Consider the following 16405-nt stretch of genomic DNA (forward strand, 5'->3'; position numbering starts at 1 on the left):
CTAGGGGTCACCAAACCCTACCAAACCGATTTATACCGAACCGAATTAATTGAATCTAACCCTTCGTCGATCATATATCACCGATTAATATGCAATATCTAATTAAAATATATATATATATATATATAAAATTGGGATTGTTTATTTAGTTTTACATAATTATCTTTAACATTTTTCTTAGATAATATTCAGAAATTTGTTTTATTTATTAGTATAACGAAGATTAAAATCAGATAATCATTTAGTTATAAATTTTCAAAATCCAAATTAATCGTATCAAATAAATCTAAATTTTCATAATCCAAATTAACCGTAACCAAATAAACCTGATTTATAATTAAATCGTTCCACTATACCCTAAACGGTAGTTTTCAGGTTCTTATGGAGGAAAAATACCTTTAATTGTCTCTTTTGATCCGGTGTGTAAAACTATAACCCTTTGTTGAAAAATTCCAAACTATAATTTATCTTCCAAGTACAATTGTTCATGTATATATGTATATACATTAAAAAATGATTTTGAATCCTGAATAATGAAGAACACAATAAAAAAAAAACAGAAAACGTGATGTGGGGGTAAAAATGAAAATATAATTTCTCCATCCCATGAAGAGGAAGAACCCTAAGAAAAACTTTTGTAGGGTTCCTTCCTTCTTCTCAAGCTCACAATGCAGAAGGAAATGAAGCTTTCCTGTGCCTCGAACTCGATCTTTTGTCTCTCCCACGCCTTCTGACAGGGGTCGTACTCACGATCCTCTCCCTTATGCGACTTCCGTAAGACAATTTCCGAGGCAAGTCGACGTTCAAAGGCGGTGGAGGAGAAGGAGGAGGCAGTAGCCGAGGTCGTCTCCTCGCCAACATCTCTTGTTCCGCTCGATGATATCTCTGCAAATCCAAGCAATGAAACAGGTATTTTTAACGATACCCAATGGATAAAAAACCCGAATATGTATCAAAACCGATATAAAGTTTGGATCTTTATCGGTGTTTTTCCCAAGAAAACACGAAAAGACGGATCTTTTATTCACCTGAACCACAAAGTTGCGTCTTTCGCAGTCAAGGAACATATTGAGGGTCCATTTTGTTTTGGATGTGACCTTGTCTCTTATGGTTGAGAAACTGATTTGATCTCTGGAAGTGAAGCGGTCCACTTCATTGAACCAGAGGCAAGTAAATAGGTTACTGATGGGAACATGCTCTCTTATAATGACACAGCCTTCTGGAACATCTGCAGATCCAATCATAAAGATATAAGCTTTTCTTTTTTTTTAAATCCGAAACCAAGAAGGCGATTCAAAGATGATCAAGAGAGATACGGGAACGAAGACTTACCACTTGTGATCGGGAGTTTAGCCTCGGAATAAGGGGTCAGGCCCTCGTTCTTATAGAAATTCACTTGAAAGTCAATGGAAGCGTTATCATATTTACCAGCAGCTTTATTTGCTTCGGCTTCAACCAGTACATCAAACCGTTTGTAATGTCTCGAGATTGCAAATGTGGCATTTTTCCTCCACAAGAACCTGAAAAAGGTAAAAGCTTTTAAAAGTTTTAACACGGTTAACTATCTTACCATCGATAAATGAGCACAAATCATAAGTAGATACAACAGAATCAACTAGTTGCTTAAGGAAATTCACCCAAAAGAAGAAGAAAGGACAAAAAACAGCAGAAACCCTACATTAGAATTCACATTTAAGACTAGAGCTATGTGTTGGTATCTGTAAACATCGAAGCAGAATTAAATGATGATTGAAATAGTATGGTGATACCAAAACTGGTGAGATATCCTAGAGATAGAAAATTTCAAAGAGGAAAGGCTACCGCGAGATAGATACAACAACAATTTACCTCTCGAGAATTTGATAGGGATCTACTACCAGCTCAAGCTTCCCATCAATCCATATCGAAAACCGAGCATTTGGAAATAACCTATGCACCAGAAGCTTCGGTATCTGCCATAAATAGAGACCTTCAGCAAACGGGTTCTGCTTATTTTTTTTATATTTTGCATCTATGGAAGGAATCAATAGATCATCTCCTTAGTCCTTACAGCTCAAATATTTCTATTTTAGGTATCAGAATAACTGAAGTTTCTTCTTTTCTCTTTCTCTCTAAGAATAAGTTCTTACTCTCTTATACTATACTCTCAAGAAGAACAGAAAAAAAATCATCCTGAACTATAGTAAATAAAACACAAGCCATTGTTTCAGAAAGAGAAGTGCATATATGTATATATGACACCGATAATTAGCATGTGATAGAAATGCCTACCTTTCCATTGCGCCGTCCATCTGAATAAGGAAGATTTTGAACAACGACGATTCTCCATTTTCCTATTTTCTTAGTGTCGTCAAGGCCTCGTTCTCTCTTCAAAAATTCACGAGTTTCTTCATCGACAAACATGTAGAAACATACGGTTTCTTCAGAATGCTTGCTGATCCTTTTTGGCTCCTTTACATCATCAAAAGCACCTGAAAAAGAAGAGAATTTTCCATGAGAAAACAAAACAAAGGGCTATAAGGTTTACTCAGGGAGAAAAATATCAACCGACACTCTACCAAATACTGCTGAAGCAACAACTATCCCATGGCATTGCTCCATGTCACGAAGGTCAGACTCATCAATGTCAAATCCGGTTCCACGTCCCGGTTGAGGTCCTTTAACAAATCTAGTAAAGAATTAACTTTGATTTCAGCAGGTAACAGTCATAAGCTGGCATTTCAGACAAACAAATACCAGACATGGCAAAACAGACCAGAACATAGCAAAGAACACTTACCCACAGTGCACGCTCATTGTGTCTTTAATGTCAAAAGAATCATTCCTCTGCTTCAATGAAGGATAACCACCAAATTCTGACCCTCCAAACTCGGTTTCTTTGTTTAGCGGTTGCTCATATATATAGCTTAAGTCCTTCAGAACGGGGGAAAATGACGGAGCTTTTGGCATCAAGGCAATTGCTTCTTCCACCGGAAGGTAACAGACTGGGCATGCTGAAATCAACACCAGATATAACAGAGCAGTACGACTTACACACACCGTCTCGAAAAGTTAAAAACTCGAAGCTTTCTCACACCACAACAAGATGAATCATGTAGTGATCACAGAAAAGGAGAAAAAACGATACAGAGGAGACCAAAAGAGATCGAGAACTAAAATCTTACGCCTTGGCCCGGTTCTCTTTTTGTCAGCCGGAGGGGGAGGCAATGTGAAACTGTTACACGGATGTCCTTGAGGAAGCGTATAGCCAAGAAAATATGGAGGAGGAGGTGGTGGGTACACGGAGATGTCTATCGAGGAAGATAGATTTCGGTTATAGCTGATTTTCTGAGTGTCGGGATCATTTACAGTCGAGTTTATTACGTTCAATTGTAGACTCGAAGGACCTTGAACTTCCCGAGCATCTTCACCTGAAACATGAATTACCGGCCATACGACGCCAAATCAATAGGTAAGAGCCTTGATTTCGATACGTTTTTTAACGAATGTACATTCCAGATACAGTGTCATATCCTTTTACATTCTTCTCCATCTTTTTTTTTTTGGTTTGAATTCTTCTCCATCTTTAGCATAAAGCAAAACATGAATCAATGATTGTCCAAGATATCAACTGAATAATTGAGTCGAAGCACACTAAACTAACTTAACTGAAAAAGAAGAACCCATGAATCAGAATTCCAAAAGGATGTGATATTCTGATATCTGCAATGAAAAAGCGAAGAAAGCTTATTACCTTTTCCGACATAAAGGACCCAAACGAAGACGATGGCAGAGATTAAGCAGAGAAGCAACATGCCCACCTTCTTACGACCTGCGAACTTGCAGATCCAATGAACAATCCCTTCTCTGTCCTTCTGCATCTTAGATGGTTTGCTTCGTGTCGTCATCGTCGTCTGGAGAGGCAAAACGATGCCGTTCTGCGTCGTCGTCTTCTCCAAGGAACCATAGCTACTGGATCGAATGCCCAATCCAGTCATCGTTCCTCTTTCCCCTTTTTCACTTCATCAAATCTCCAATTCCAAAGCACCGACAAAACTCGAAATTGAAGTTTTTACTCAATTCAGATCTAAGATTTTAGCTAATACCCAATTGATGAACAAGGTTACTCCGACGAAATTCAACTTCAAGTTTGCGAATTTGATTCTGGGTTCAATTGAAATCTGAAACAAAAAAAGAAACGAATCAAAGGAATCTGGCTCGTTTGCCCCAGAATCTGAGAATTTAATGAATGACAAAAACAAAAAATTAGACCGGGAGAATTCAACCGAGGAACCTCACAGATCAAGAGAATTCGGATGATAAAAAGGAATATAGAATCGAAAAAAAAAAGAGGGGATAAAATCTAGGGTTTGTGATTGGAAGACAGGGTTTTAAGATTCTAGAATTCGCAAAATCAAGGAGGCTCCTTTCATAAAAATAAAGACACAAAAAGTCAGTATTTTTATTTTTTACCGAACAAAAAATACTGTCCGAAATTTCACAAATAAAAAAACTTTATATAATAAAGGAAAGCTAGAAGTCAAGGAAAACCAAATTGGACCAATGTATCTGATGGTCCAACAAATTCGGATGGCGATGGGTCTATGAAAATAAAAATCATATATTATTTTTACTAAATTATAGAATAAGTCGATTATTTAGTTTAATTAGTTGATCATTATCTCTATTTATTTTAATAGTTAATGACTTCGCATCCAATTGGGAAACTCTAAGGGGTACACGTGGCAGTCTATTTGTTCTGGTTGAAAACTAATTGTATATAATAATAATTTACAGAAAAAAAAGTTTTTGTTATTGTCCAAAACATCCATGTAAGCATCATTATTATTTGTGACAACTAAGATTTAAAATAATTGTGTTATTTGATTAATACCCAACTGACAATCATGAATCCCACCTCATCATCGCATTATTCTTATTTCACGCACTCCTGATATATTTTTATTTGATTATTTATTTTAGTCTTCTGGCACAACAAAATCATCGTTATCGCCTCAAATTTTGTAATCTTTAAAAAATTATATCTTTCGATTTTAATATCACAATTTCAGTACCTTTTATTTGCTTTTCACTAGCAATTAATTGCTATATAAATAATTTAAAATATTATTATAAATAAATTAGAACCATGATACATCATAATAAATCTAAAAAATTAAGGTTAGCATTCGCTTCAATTATTTATAAACCGGTTTATTTGAACCGGATAATATACAATCATAATCGAATCGAATTCGATATAAAAATTAAATAGTTATAGTATTTTTTATATTTTTATAACTGAATGCAAAGCGATTCAAAATCGAATATGAAAATTAAAAAAAAAATCATAATAAATATTGTTATCATTAAAAACTATATTAGAATATTAAGGATTTAATATACAAACTATACAAATCGAGTGGATATATTTTGTTTAAAATAGGAAAAAAAAATGGAGAAAAGCCTAATAACACTGAACAATATTCGAACTTAAAGCCCAAAAAAAGCCCATCCCATAGAAAACAAGTGCAAAACTCTACATTTTTAATCAAACAAGTATCATTTCTAATTCGCTGTCGCTTTGGCGTTCTCCTCCTCGGAATTCACTTTCCCATCTCCATGTCGGATTCTCTCCACTACCCTCTCCGTCCTTGTCGACCGGTGTGCTGAATTTCATCTCTTTTCGACGATCCCGTGGAGATCGAGACGTGGGTCTTTCTCCTTCGTCACGGCCCAGATGATTTGTTCTGCTGAATCAGAATCCGTCGAAAATGGAAAAATAATCGCCAGAGATTGGAATAGCGAGTTCATCGAGGGGTTTTTGTTGGGTTTTCCATATCCTCTCTGCTGCGAAATTAGAGTTTACAACAGCAGAAACCCTTCCTGCTTCCAATGGGAGTCGTTCTTCTTCTTCTTCTTCTTCTTGTTATTATTTTATCTCCGATTCAAGACCCAGAAGAAGTGGATAATTTCGTTCATATAAGAGAACATAATATCATTGATCATATAGAAGACTCGTAATCTCGATCATATCTTAAAAATACGATCCATGAAACCACGTGTGATATTTTGCCTTTTTGTAGGTATTTTGAGAATTATTTTGTAAATTGAGCATTGGATAGGTTATTGCATAATCCCAGGCCTACATTCGTTCATGTCCATTTTAACACTGTCGGGTCAAAAGGGTTTTGACTTGTGAACAGTGGAGCCAATTTAATTTCATATTTATTCACGTCTTATAAAATATTTTTGAGAATTATTTTGTAAATTGAATGCACGGATTAATAGTACATCATTAAAATCGAAAACCCATTATATGGAGATGAAAGTAAGTCACCGTGAACCAAATATTTAATTGTATAAATCTAAATGCGTTCAATATTTTATTAATTTAGAATTTATTTTTGTAAAACTAGAATTATAACCAAAACTCTTTTTTAGGGTTTTTTTTTTCAAAAAGGCAAAAAAGTTTAATTAAATTGGTCAAACTGCTTTCCCTTTCATGCCACCTCCATGGCGCATGTGGGGCATCAAAGATTCATTGTCTTCACATGAAATTTTCTTCTCCTTAATGATAAAATCAACTTTAATTGTAAATTTGTAATGTATATTCAATTTCCAATTGCATTTCATAAAAGCAAACCTCGGCTTATATAAAGAAATATTCAAACTACAAGACAAGAAAATTCAATGGGACCATACCACAAATCATTCACCCCATATGGTTAGTCCACCTTATATCATGAATTTAGAACACCAAGAAAGAAAAACAACTATTTACATCCAAAAAACGAATATACTATTATTGTGTCTAAAATAACATAAATCCCTTCTATACTATTACTATCCATAGCTGTCATTCCGTCCTAAAACCAAAAAAAAAAAATATTTACCAAATGATGATAGCTTATATTTTAAGTTTTTAGTTTTTATAATATTTGTAAACCCAAAAAAAAATAGAGTTTTTGGTGTCTAATTGATTTTTTTTCACTAGAATAGTTTTCCAAGTTTAAAAAATAAAAATAAATTTACAAAAATTATTGTCAATTTTTTTTTATTTTAGATTCTAAAAACTCCAAAAAAAATCCATCCATCTAACCTCACAACAATTGAGTTCAAAAGGTGAAAACTAGGGAAGTTATCACCAATATCATGAAATGAAACATTTCTATTCCATTATATAAAACCATTCAAAGAGAATATAATCATATCCAAATCAATTCTAAAATTAAAAATATAATTAAATCAACATATATGCCAAAGTTCAATCTAATATAAAAAATATATAATCAAATCGAAATCTATACCAAGATTCAAAAGTAGGCCAATCTTATGAAACGAAACATTCCTATCCGGTAATTGCATCCAAATCAAAGCTGATATAAAATTATAATCAAATCGAATTTTTATACCAAATGTTGAAAAGAAGTTTATGTCCAAACATGATAAGAGGAAGAAAAGAAGAAGAAAGTCAAAGATTCCTTGCCCTTTAATTAAAACTCTTTGACAGCTAAGCCCCCACTGTTTCCGCCTTCAAATCAAAATGTACTTTCCTTCTCAATTTCCTCGCTTCTTTTCATTCATATCCAAGGGAAGTTGGACCCATTCAGACCCAAATTTCCAAACCCGTTTCTTCAATTCCCTTTCTTTTCTTTTTTTTTTAATTGGCCAAATTCAAGAACACGCACACAACAGATATGAACAACCAAATCTCAAAGTTACCCAACTTTTTTTCTGTGAAACAATATATGAGATTTGATAATGAACTAAAGCGTATAAAATTTCATACTAATCGAAGCGATGACTTAACCTCGATGTATACCATTACAAGATTTCATATATATTTCCCTCACCGGAATCAGCATTCATCATCGCCCATGTTATGAAATGAAATCACAAATATAAACACTTGAAGGAGAGTGAAAAATTTCTTAAAAAAATAATCAGGGCTCGTCTCAAGAAGTAGCGGCGGCGGAAGAACCTGATGAAACACGAGGAGAAGTCACCGGAAAAAGAGGGAGCAGTCGGATCTCCGAGTCCCTTGGCGTCGTCGCCGGCGAAGGATGCAAGAAGAACCCTTTCTCCTTGATCGCTCGCTCTTCCAAATCGACACCAGATTTCGATTCACACTGGATTTTGGAGACGAACCCGGATTCGTTCGGGCTCTGAATCGACGACCCGGATCTATCAAACGGGTCGGGTATTAGAGGAGTGACCGGGCTGAGGACCAGAGCCGGGAAATCCAAGATGCTCGGGGAGAGAATCTCCGGTTTACGGGGGGAGAAACCGGAGTAAACTGGGTTGATCTTGAGATTCTTCAGAGAATTGCGACGCTCGTAGAGACGGAAACTGGAGCTGTGTTTCTTGTTGGGTACGGCTTTGATGGGAGGGATCGAGTGAGAGGGAGATGATTTCGGGTCGGGTTGGTGCGTCGGGTTGGAGACGGACGATCCGGTGAGCATCTGGACAACTTGTTTGAAGGAGGAAGTGTCGGCTTGGACGAAGGTTGTCGGGTAAGAGTTTCCGGGCTCGGATCTGGTGGAAACGGGTCGGGTCGTTGTCGGAGAAAAGGGTGGCTTGGTCGTGGTCTCGGTGGCGCTGTTGCAGCTACCGTGGCTTGTCGGAGAAGGAAGAAGATTCGGTGCGTCTCGGAATCTAGGCGAATTCTCCATTGGAGAAGAGCTCGGAGAGAGAGAGAGAAAGAGAGGAGAGAGAGAGGTGACTAAGAGTTGGGCTGTATTTTGGTTTGGTTTGTGGCCCTTTTAGTCTTTCTCTCTATCTCTCTCCTTGCACCCACGCGCCAATTGAGGAGAGTGATGTACACGCGCTAAATTCTACAAGTACAAATTACCACGTGGATCTAGGCCATTGGAGTGTGAACTGTGGTATATTTTTTTTTGGATAAACTGGACGATTCCGGACCTTCGACCCGACTATATCTAATCTAAATTCGGGATCAGCCTTTGTATATGTATCATTTTAGTCCAAAAATTATATCTCTTCCCATAAGTGGAATCGAATTCAAAATTTTGAATAAGACTTTGTCACCTCTCAACTATTGATCATCAACTGTTGGATAATTGTGGTATATTTATAACGTAACTCTATTTATTTTGTTAATTTAAATGAACAAAAACTATAATGACAGTATAATATACCACAAGTTGAAAGCTTAAGAAGAGATTATTTATCGATTATGATAAAATATTATGATATAACATTTCACCAAAAATATCATGGTATAACCACATATATATATATATATATAGCAAAACAAAAAAAAAAACAAATTCAAACATAGACAACATACAAATCTTGAAATTTTCGCAAAAGAACACACCCTTTTTGTATTCTGTTTAAAAATCAATTTTAAGCAATTTTTAGATAGATTTCAGAAAATCACTATGTAACTTTGTTTAATAAAATTTAATAACTATATGTTCGAATTTCAAGGACAAAATATTGGATAGCAAAAATACTAACCATCCTTTTTTACATTTTTTTTTGCCCCTCTGACACTGAAATGGATTAGAAGATATGTCTGCCACGTGGCCGACCATTTGACAGCTGATTTCCCTCCAAATCCAAGAATCGAGTAAACCCTCTTCCAAGGTTTTATCGTTCAGCGTAACGTTATTTTATTTAAATAAGAAAAAGCAATAACAATATATTCGGTATGGGTCATCTTGGGAACATTGAAATGCTCTTGGACAGCTGTATTTGAATCCCGAAAATTATACTGTAGCTTGAAATGATGCATTTTCAAGTTAATTCACATATAACTTGGTATTCCTAATCAAATGATTCGGCAATTCCTTAATCTTTGTAAACAAGATCCGTCGTGTTATTTTGATTTGTAAAACTCATTAATATACGCAAGATATTACCGTTTTATTCGACGTAAGAAAGAACACAACATTAACTTTTAAAAGAAAACTTGGTAATGAAAAGCTAACAACAAAAACCCACCTCGCAGACATTAAAATCATAACCATAGATATATAATATTTAAGTTTAAAAAGCAACTAATCAACGAGGGCAAGAGGGCTCGAAGGCGAATGGACCGACGTCGAAGAGGCCGTATTTGAGGTTGTTAACGACAATGATACGTTTAGACTTGTCCTTAACCGGTGTAAGAACTCCTCCTACGTCTCCGCCATGGAGTTTAGACGGTTTGCTGCATTTAGGGTTTGCAGATTTCACGAGCTTGACCATGCATCCTCTGAAACCGTAGTTGTTCACCGTCTTTGGCGCCAACAAAAAGAAATATCCTTTCTCGTCGGTAATGGCCTCTTTCACTGAACCGGTTTTGCCCTTGCACATGAATCTTACCACCGCACCTGTTACAACAACAAGTTCGGATCAATACGTACACCTGTATATATGAACATGCGAATATGTGCGTACATATAGCATGAAGGGCATTGCTGGAATGGACAGATTGGATTAGTACCTTTGACGGGTTTAGCACCCAAGAGAGTCTCAACGCCGGCGTACTTGCAATCCTTGCAGTAAACCATTCCTTGAACCGCCACATAACTCCTGTTAAACTTCGGCGGGTAAACGGGCGGTAGAACCGGTGGGTGAGCCGGCGGCTTAACCGGTGGATGTACCGGTGGCTTGGTCGGGGGCTTAACCGGTGGATGTACCGGTGGCTTGGTCGGGGGCTTAACCGGGGGTTTGGCAGGAGGGTAAGCCGGATGTGGAACCGGTGGATGAGCCGGTGGTTTGGGGTGGTGGTGTTTGTGGTGGGAGTGAGGGGAAGGTGCGACAGCAGGGGCTTGACTAACGTGGTTCACTTCTTCAGTGAAGACAACTGAAGTGAAGCACCAAAGTGCTACTACAGACACCAACACGCTCTTACCAAAGAAACCCATTTCTTTCTTTCTTCGGGTTTTGGCTTGTGATGATCTGTGAGTACGTGCCAGAAGGCTTTTTATAGGGAGGTTTTAGCCCCCCTTGACATACGTATGCGTGTGTGTGTATGTATATATATTAATATTCTAAAAGTTTTAGTAATATTATATTTAATTTTATTTTTTAATATTTATAATAATTTTAAAAAATATTTTCAGATGGTATTTTTTATATCTTGAAAATTTATAATTATTTATTTTGAATAATGAAAAATTATAATATATATTATATCATGAGGATTAATTAAATAATAATACTGTAACGTAACTTAAAATATCATGTTGTTTTGTGCGTATCGAGATAAATATTGAAATTTACGTTTAAATTAACATTTTGTGTCATACGATTTGCTCCTTTGATGAAATGTTATTCATAAACGGAATAGAAAAATCCAATAGGTTTAAAATAAATTCTCTCCTACTAAGCCATCAATCATCCTTTTTATTTTTTAAATAAATTCAATAAGTAAATCTATAGAAATACTAAGATCCAGCCTCTAATATCATACCGTACATACATCACATATATATATATATATATATCATTAATGTCGTTGGACCGATTCTTCTGTTTGTTTGTTTTTCTTGATACAAAAACAAATATATAAGACCAGAAGGAGTATATCGTGAATTTACCACATTTTCCTCCCAAAAACATGGCTACGTTGCGTTTGTGTTTTGTCTTGAACTTTAACAAATACGTTCGGACTAAGTAAAATTAAAGCGAAGAATATATTATTGATCTCGAATTAGTAGAAAAAAAAATATTATTTACATATATGTAAACCAGAATTTTTAACTTGGATCGAATCGAATACTGAAAAATAAATAAATAAATAAAAGAAATATGTTATGTGGTCAAACCATTACATTATTTTCCCCGGATGCAATTATAATATATATATATATATATATATTATACATATATAACTAAAATTTAAGCCAAGGTAGACATTTCCGTTTGGTTTTTCAAAACTGAACCACATCGAAACCAAAAGTTACAAAGTTACGTTACGTTATTTTTTTCGATCCAAACTGTTTAAAATTTACGAGCGGTATTAATTTTAGAAAAATTGAATTTTTAAGAATCCAAGTCAATAGAACCGAATTTTAAAAAAAATCCAAAAAACCCAATTTTTTTAAAGAAGTTTTAATTTAAAAAATAGAACCGAACCGAAATCAAAACCGAACCGAACCAAATATATTATAATAACCGATTAGTGTATATTTCTGTAAAACCGAAAGAATTAAACCGAACTATTCTCTAGACTCGAACCGAATCCCTGGATCCCTAAATTTAAGGAGAAAATACATAAATGAGCCGATAAGATGAGGGACAGACAGACACATGGTGAGTGGCCGAAGCAATCGGCTTGAAAGATCAACCTCTTTTGCGTGGCGATGCGAGTTTCATGGACAACTTGGAACCTTCTGCAACCCTACTTAATATATTTGCTTTATAAATTAATCGATTATGGTATAATAATTAATCATTTCATAATTTATCAATCGAATTTGATTAGATGAGATCTTCATGGACAAAATGAATATAAAACCTGAACCCCATATGAATCCATTATATTATACATTTGCAACATTTGGAACAAATGATAAATTAATGAAATTATTATTCTCGGTTTAACTTATGTATGTAATTCGATTCATACCCTGAAAAAACTCGAATTTAGGACATCGATCCAGACAGAATTATTATAATGGGACATGGTTGCGGATCTAGATGCAACTAAAATAGTAACTTTAATTATGTGCAAATTGCAATACATTATATTGTCTTCAAAATAAATATTTTTTCTTTAAAAATATTTGAAGATTCATCTGGATATCAGATTTGTCTCCGACTATTATCGAAGAAAGCTCACGTGAAGTTCCAGTTATGCCTTCCCAAGACACCGCAAAGAAAATAAAATTAATTAGAATTTATGATGATAAATCTTATCAATTTTGAGGAGGTTTATTATAATAAAATTTAGAAATAAATAACTCATCACATATTTACTGAAATCGAGTGATAAAATCATAATTATCGGTAATGACAATCAATAACAACTAATCTAATTACGTGTATTGCTACTTATTATTTATATTTCGATTATATTCTATTATGATTTTGTAAAAACACAAAAAAATTCTTATATTTGAATATATATGTGTGTCTATATATATATATACATTGTTTTTACACATACACATGCATCCGAAAGTGTATATTGCATATACACATATTTACAAATACGTATACTGCGAGAAAAATTTAACCGCCTAGACAAAGTAACCGGATGTAAGATAATTTAATTATAGTTTATGGAAAAATCTTATAAAATTAAAAGATAGTATATTGTTTGAGAAATAATTTTTCGTAGATACAAAGTGGTGCGAATTTAATGGTTTGTAAAACCTATAAATGCACATCAAAATCCGTGTTATCATGATGTGTATCATTTAATGCAATTTAAAGTATGTGATTAATTCTCCTTTTTTTTACAAAATGATAAATTAATCTTATTTATGATGCTAATGTAATTTTCATTATCTATGCACGATAATGTAAATTAAACCAGTATATCGCTTTCAACTCGACATTTTAACGTTATACCACCAAACGAAGCGGCCTCGACTTGATGTATATTTTAAATTATTTTCGAATTCCATTTTTTATAAAGTGTGTGTATATATATATATATATATATATTAGATATTTTTTATTTAGTGAATTATATATGAATTTTATAAAAATACATTTTCTATTATTTTTATACGCATTGGAATTCCATTTATAATTCTAACATATTATAATGGATTTCGCGTATGAGAAAAGGGACGCAAGATTTAAGAGAATATATTACCGAGAAAGCTGCTTAATTAAAATGTCAGATCGGACCATTGGGAAGACCAAAAGGTTGCGCGGAAGCTACAATACTCATCTTCACTTCCTTTTATAATTTATTTTGTCGTTTTTATCGATAAATCAAAAAATTAAAATTAAAACAAATAAATGGAACAACATTTTAACAATTATTAAAATGCTCACTGAGCCCATTGGTTTTTGAACTTCTAACAATTAAAAAATATGACTACGGGCAAACATTAAAGAAGCCAATTAGTAGTAACTAGAAGCGATTGTTTCCGCGTGCATGTCACGTGCTCTTCCTTTGTATCATGCTTTTGGTATCATATTTATTAAAAATTTAGAGTTGTCGTAGCTCTACTCAAAATTTCGGGGGGAATTAGGATATTTTTGGGTATAATATCCTCAATATGAAGGTCTGGGGTGAAGAAAGAAACTAAATCCATAAGATGGGGTTTAATCGCAATAAGAGAAACTTTACCTCGCCGTTGCAGATCTAGTCAGAAGCTTTTGAGTTTGCAATTGTTTGCGCGTGCATGTCACGTGCTCTTCCTTTGATCGCCGGCTAAATTTGCCTGAACTGAATAGATACGAATCAAATAATATATAAATTTTAATTTAATATATAGAAACCGATAGGTCATGATATTTTTATTATTGAAAATCGAACTAAATTCGACCAATTATAAAAATTAAAAAAACTGTAAATTTTATTTAGAAAATAAATATTTTTATCGTCAAGAACCGGATGCGAATCGAACGAAATTAATAAATAACCCGAATAAATATAGATTTTTAAAAATTGAAAGAAGCGAATCAGAACAGAATAGATTTGTACAGTGTAACAAGAATATGCCGCACTTTTTTGCTAAACATATTATTAATTGGTGAAAATGTAACGACTGAAATAATACTACCAATACCCTATCCAATTGATTCAGAGTTTTCATTCGATCAAGAGTTTTGGGTCAACTTTGAACATTTTTTGGGTCCTGTTTGATATTTTATAAACTCTTCGGGCGAGAAGGTAAATAAATAAAGGAGGAGTTGCTGTTTTGGAAAAGGAAAACGGTTAGTGAGGAGACCGATCCTATATAAATGAGTTTTGCAGAAATTGAAATTCAAATTTACACTCACTCGAGCGCGCGACACAGATTTCCTTTCTCCTTCTCTCTCTCGTTTCGCTTGGGCGATGTCATCTGCCAAAAAGAGCACTAAGAGAAGACGGCCGGAGCAGACGATCATGAAGCCAAAGCCGAAGCCGAGTGCAGAACTCCACGACGATCTCGATCTCGACGTTTCCAGGTACGTTTTTTTTTCCGGTTTTGATATTTGTTTCTGTTAATTTTAAGTGTTCGATTGTTTGAGGAAATGTTTTGGTGAATTTCGCAGCGATCTGAAAGGCATCATGTCGGCTCTGCAGCAAATCAGAGAGAAAGCGCATGAGGATGGTCGGAAGAAGAAGGAAGAGACCATCTCGAGGTGCAAATATGATCGTTTCGGTTTTAGTATAATTTCTCGTAGTGTTGACTTCTTCTGGATTGTGACTCGTTGAGGTGAAATTTAATGAATCTAAGTGCTGAAACCTAGGATTCCATGACGCTCTTAGCGACTTTCTCTGAATTCTTTTTGTGATAGCAATGTTGATGATCGTCTGTTTTTGAAACTTTTGGAATCATTTTTTTGTAATTTGCAGTCAGTGTCATAGCATTAACGTGGCATCTGGTTGAAGACATAGTAGTTAGGAGTGTTTCTTTTAGCTGATATCGTTGGTACAAGAAAATTAACCAGGTCTATTTAGGCTTCTTATGGTATGCTTTTTGTATGCCTTCGTTTTGGGATTGTTGCTGGGAAAAGCAACCATGGGATCAACTCTTGATTTCAATCGCTTTCTCAAATTGACTATTTTTTGCTGTACTCCTGGTTTCTCTTTTGCTTGCAGCGTGGCCTCTGAGGTAAAGTCAAAGATCGACGAGTTGAAGTCAAAACTCGAGAAAGAAAGGTAGATTTTCCATGGTTTAATGCATGATTGGTTTGGCGGCGGCGTATGTTTTAAATGGAAATGCAGTGATCAATTTTGTCCTGAACTCTCAAACATGCAGACAGAGCTTTGCCAAAGCACTTACCAAGAGCTCGAAAGAGGTCTGAGAGATGATTTCGAATATGGCTATATGGATGCTGTATTTCCTATTTTTGCGTCTTTGGAAAACCTGCAGCGAATTAAACAAGTGTATAAATATACTTGCAGTGTGAGAATATCTTGAAGGATGAAACTGCCAAGTTTCAGGAGCTTTATCACAAATTCTGCAAAGATAAGGACGGTCATATGCAGAGTTTGAAGGGTATTTTTATGTCTCCCTCTAATTAGTCATGTTCAGTTCGGAGGTTGGACCAAAAGTTCTGTTTGCCTTTTGTCAATTCTTTGCAGTAGAATGTGTGAACTAGAAATCATAAATCATCCCCTGAACTGTCTATGCACAAGTGAAATTATCTAGCATAATTATTTGGATATTTCTCATATCGTTTTCGTGTTCCTCTTCGACAGAAACCATTTCCAAGTTTGAGGAGGACAAGGAGAGGCTATACACGCGATACGAGCAACTAAGTGAGAGTCGCAGAAATAGACCCCCCCCCCCCCCCC

At 34.9% G+C, this 16405-nt stretch overlaps 4 protein-coding genes across 4 annotated transcripts in view; 1 reads left to right on the forward strand and 3 right to left on the reverse strand.

The window, feature by feature from the left end:
- Positions 1-424: 424 nt before the first annotated feature.
- LOC104814215 lies at positions 425-4400 on the reverse strand. Its single transcript, XM_010542146.2, has 9 exons — positions 3734-4400; positions 3165-3410; positions 2780-2993; positions 2559-2668; positions 2272-2471; positions 1849-1952; positions 1333-1520; positions 1029-1228; positions 425-885 (listed from the first exon to the last, which is right to left on the reverse strand). Exons 1-9 carry the CDS (start codon positions 3975-3977, stop codon positions 664-666), a joined length of 1728 nt encoding a protein of 575 aa, XP_010540448.1. The 5' UTR covers positions 3978-4400; the 3' UTR covers positions 425-663.
- A 3333-nt stretch (positions 4401-7733) lies between these two features.
- Positions 7734-8724, reverse strand: LOC104814216 (VQ motif-containing protein 4). Its single transcript, XM_010542147.1, has one exon. The coding sequence runs from the start codon at positions 8652-8654 to the stop codon at positions 7938-7940; it is 717 nt and encodes a 238-aa protein (XP_010540449.1). The 5' UTR covers positions 8655-8724; the 3' UTR covers positions 7734-7937.
- A 1128-nt stretch (positions 8725-9852) lies between these two features.
- Positions 9853-10897, reverse strand: LOC104814217 (non-classical arabinogalactan protein 31-like). The gene is made up of 2 exons (XM_010542148.1): positions 10436-10897; positions 9853-10322 (listed from the first exon to the last, which is right to left on the reverse strand). The coding sequence occupies exons 1-2, from the start codon at positions 10857-10859 to the stop codon at positions 10012-10014; spliced, it is 735 nt and encodes a 244-aa protein (XP_010540450.1). The 5' UTR covers positions 10860-10897; the 3' UTR covers positions 9853-10011.
- A 4022-nt stretch (positions 10898-14919) lies between these two features.
- LOC104814218 overlaps positions 14920-16405 on the forward strand; it is a 2336-nt gene continuing 850 nt past the window's right edge. The window contains exons 1-6 of the mRNA XM_010542149.1: positions 14920-15069; positions 15157-15246; positions 15707-15766; positions 15867-15906; positions 16013-16106; positions 16310-16369. Of these exons, the coding sequence (XP_010540451.1) occupies positions 14957-15069; positions 15157-15246; positions 15707-15766; positions 15867-15906; positions 16013-16106; positions 16310-16369 (457 nt within the window). The 5' untranslated portion in view covers positions 14920-14956. The remainder of the gene's footprint in view (positions 15070-15156; positions 15247-15706; positions 15767-15866; positions 15907-16012; positions 16107-16309; positions 16370-16405) is intronic.

Source organism: Tarenaya hassleriana, unplaced genomic scaffold, assembly GCF_000463585.1.
Source record: "Tarenaya hassleriana unplaced genomic scaffold, ASM46358v1 Cleome21, whole genome shotgun sequence".
Lineage (NCBI taxonomy): Eukaryota > Viridiplantae > Streptophyta > Magnoliopsida > Brassicales > Cleomaceae > Tarenaya > Tarenaya hassleriana.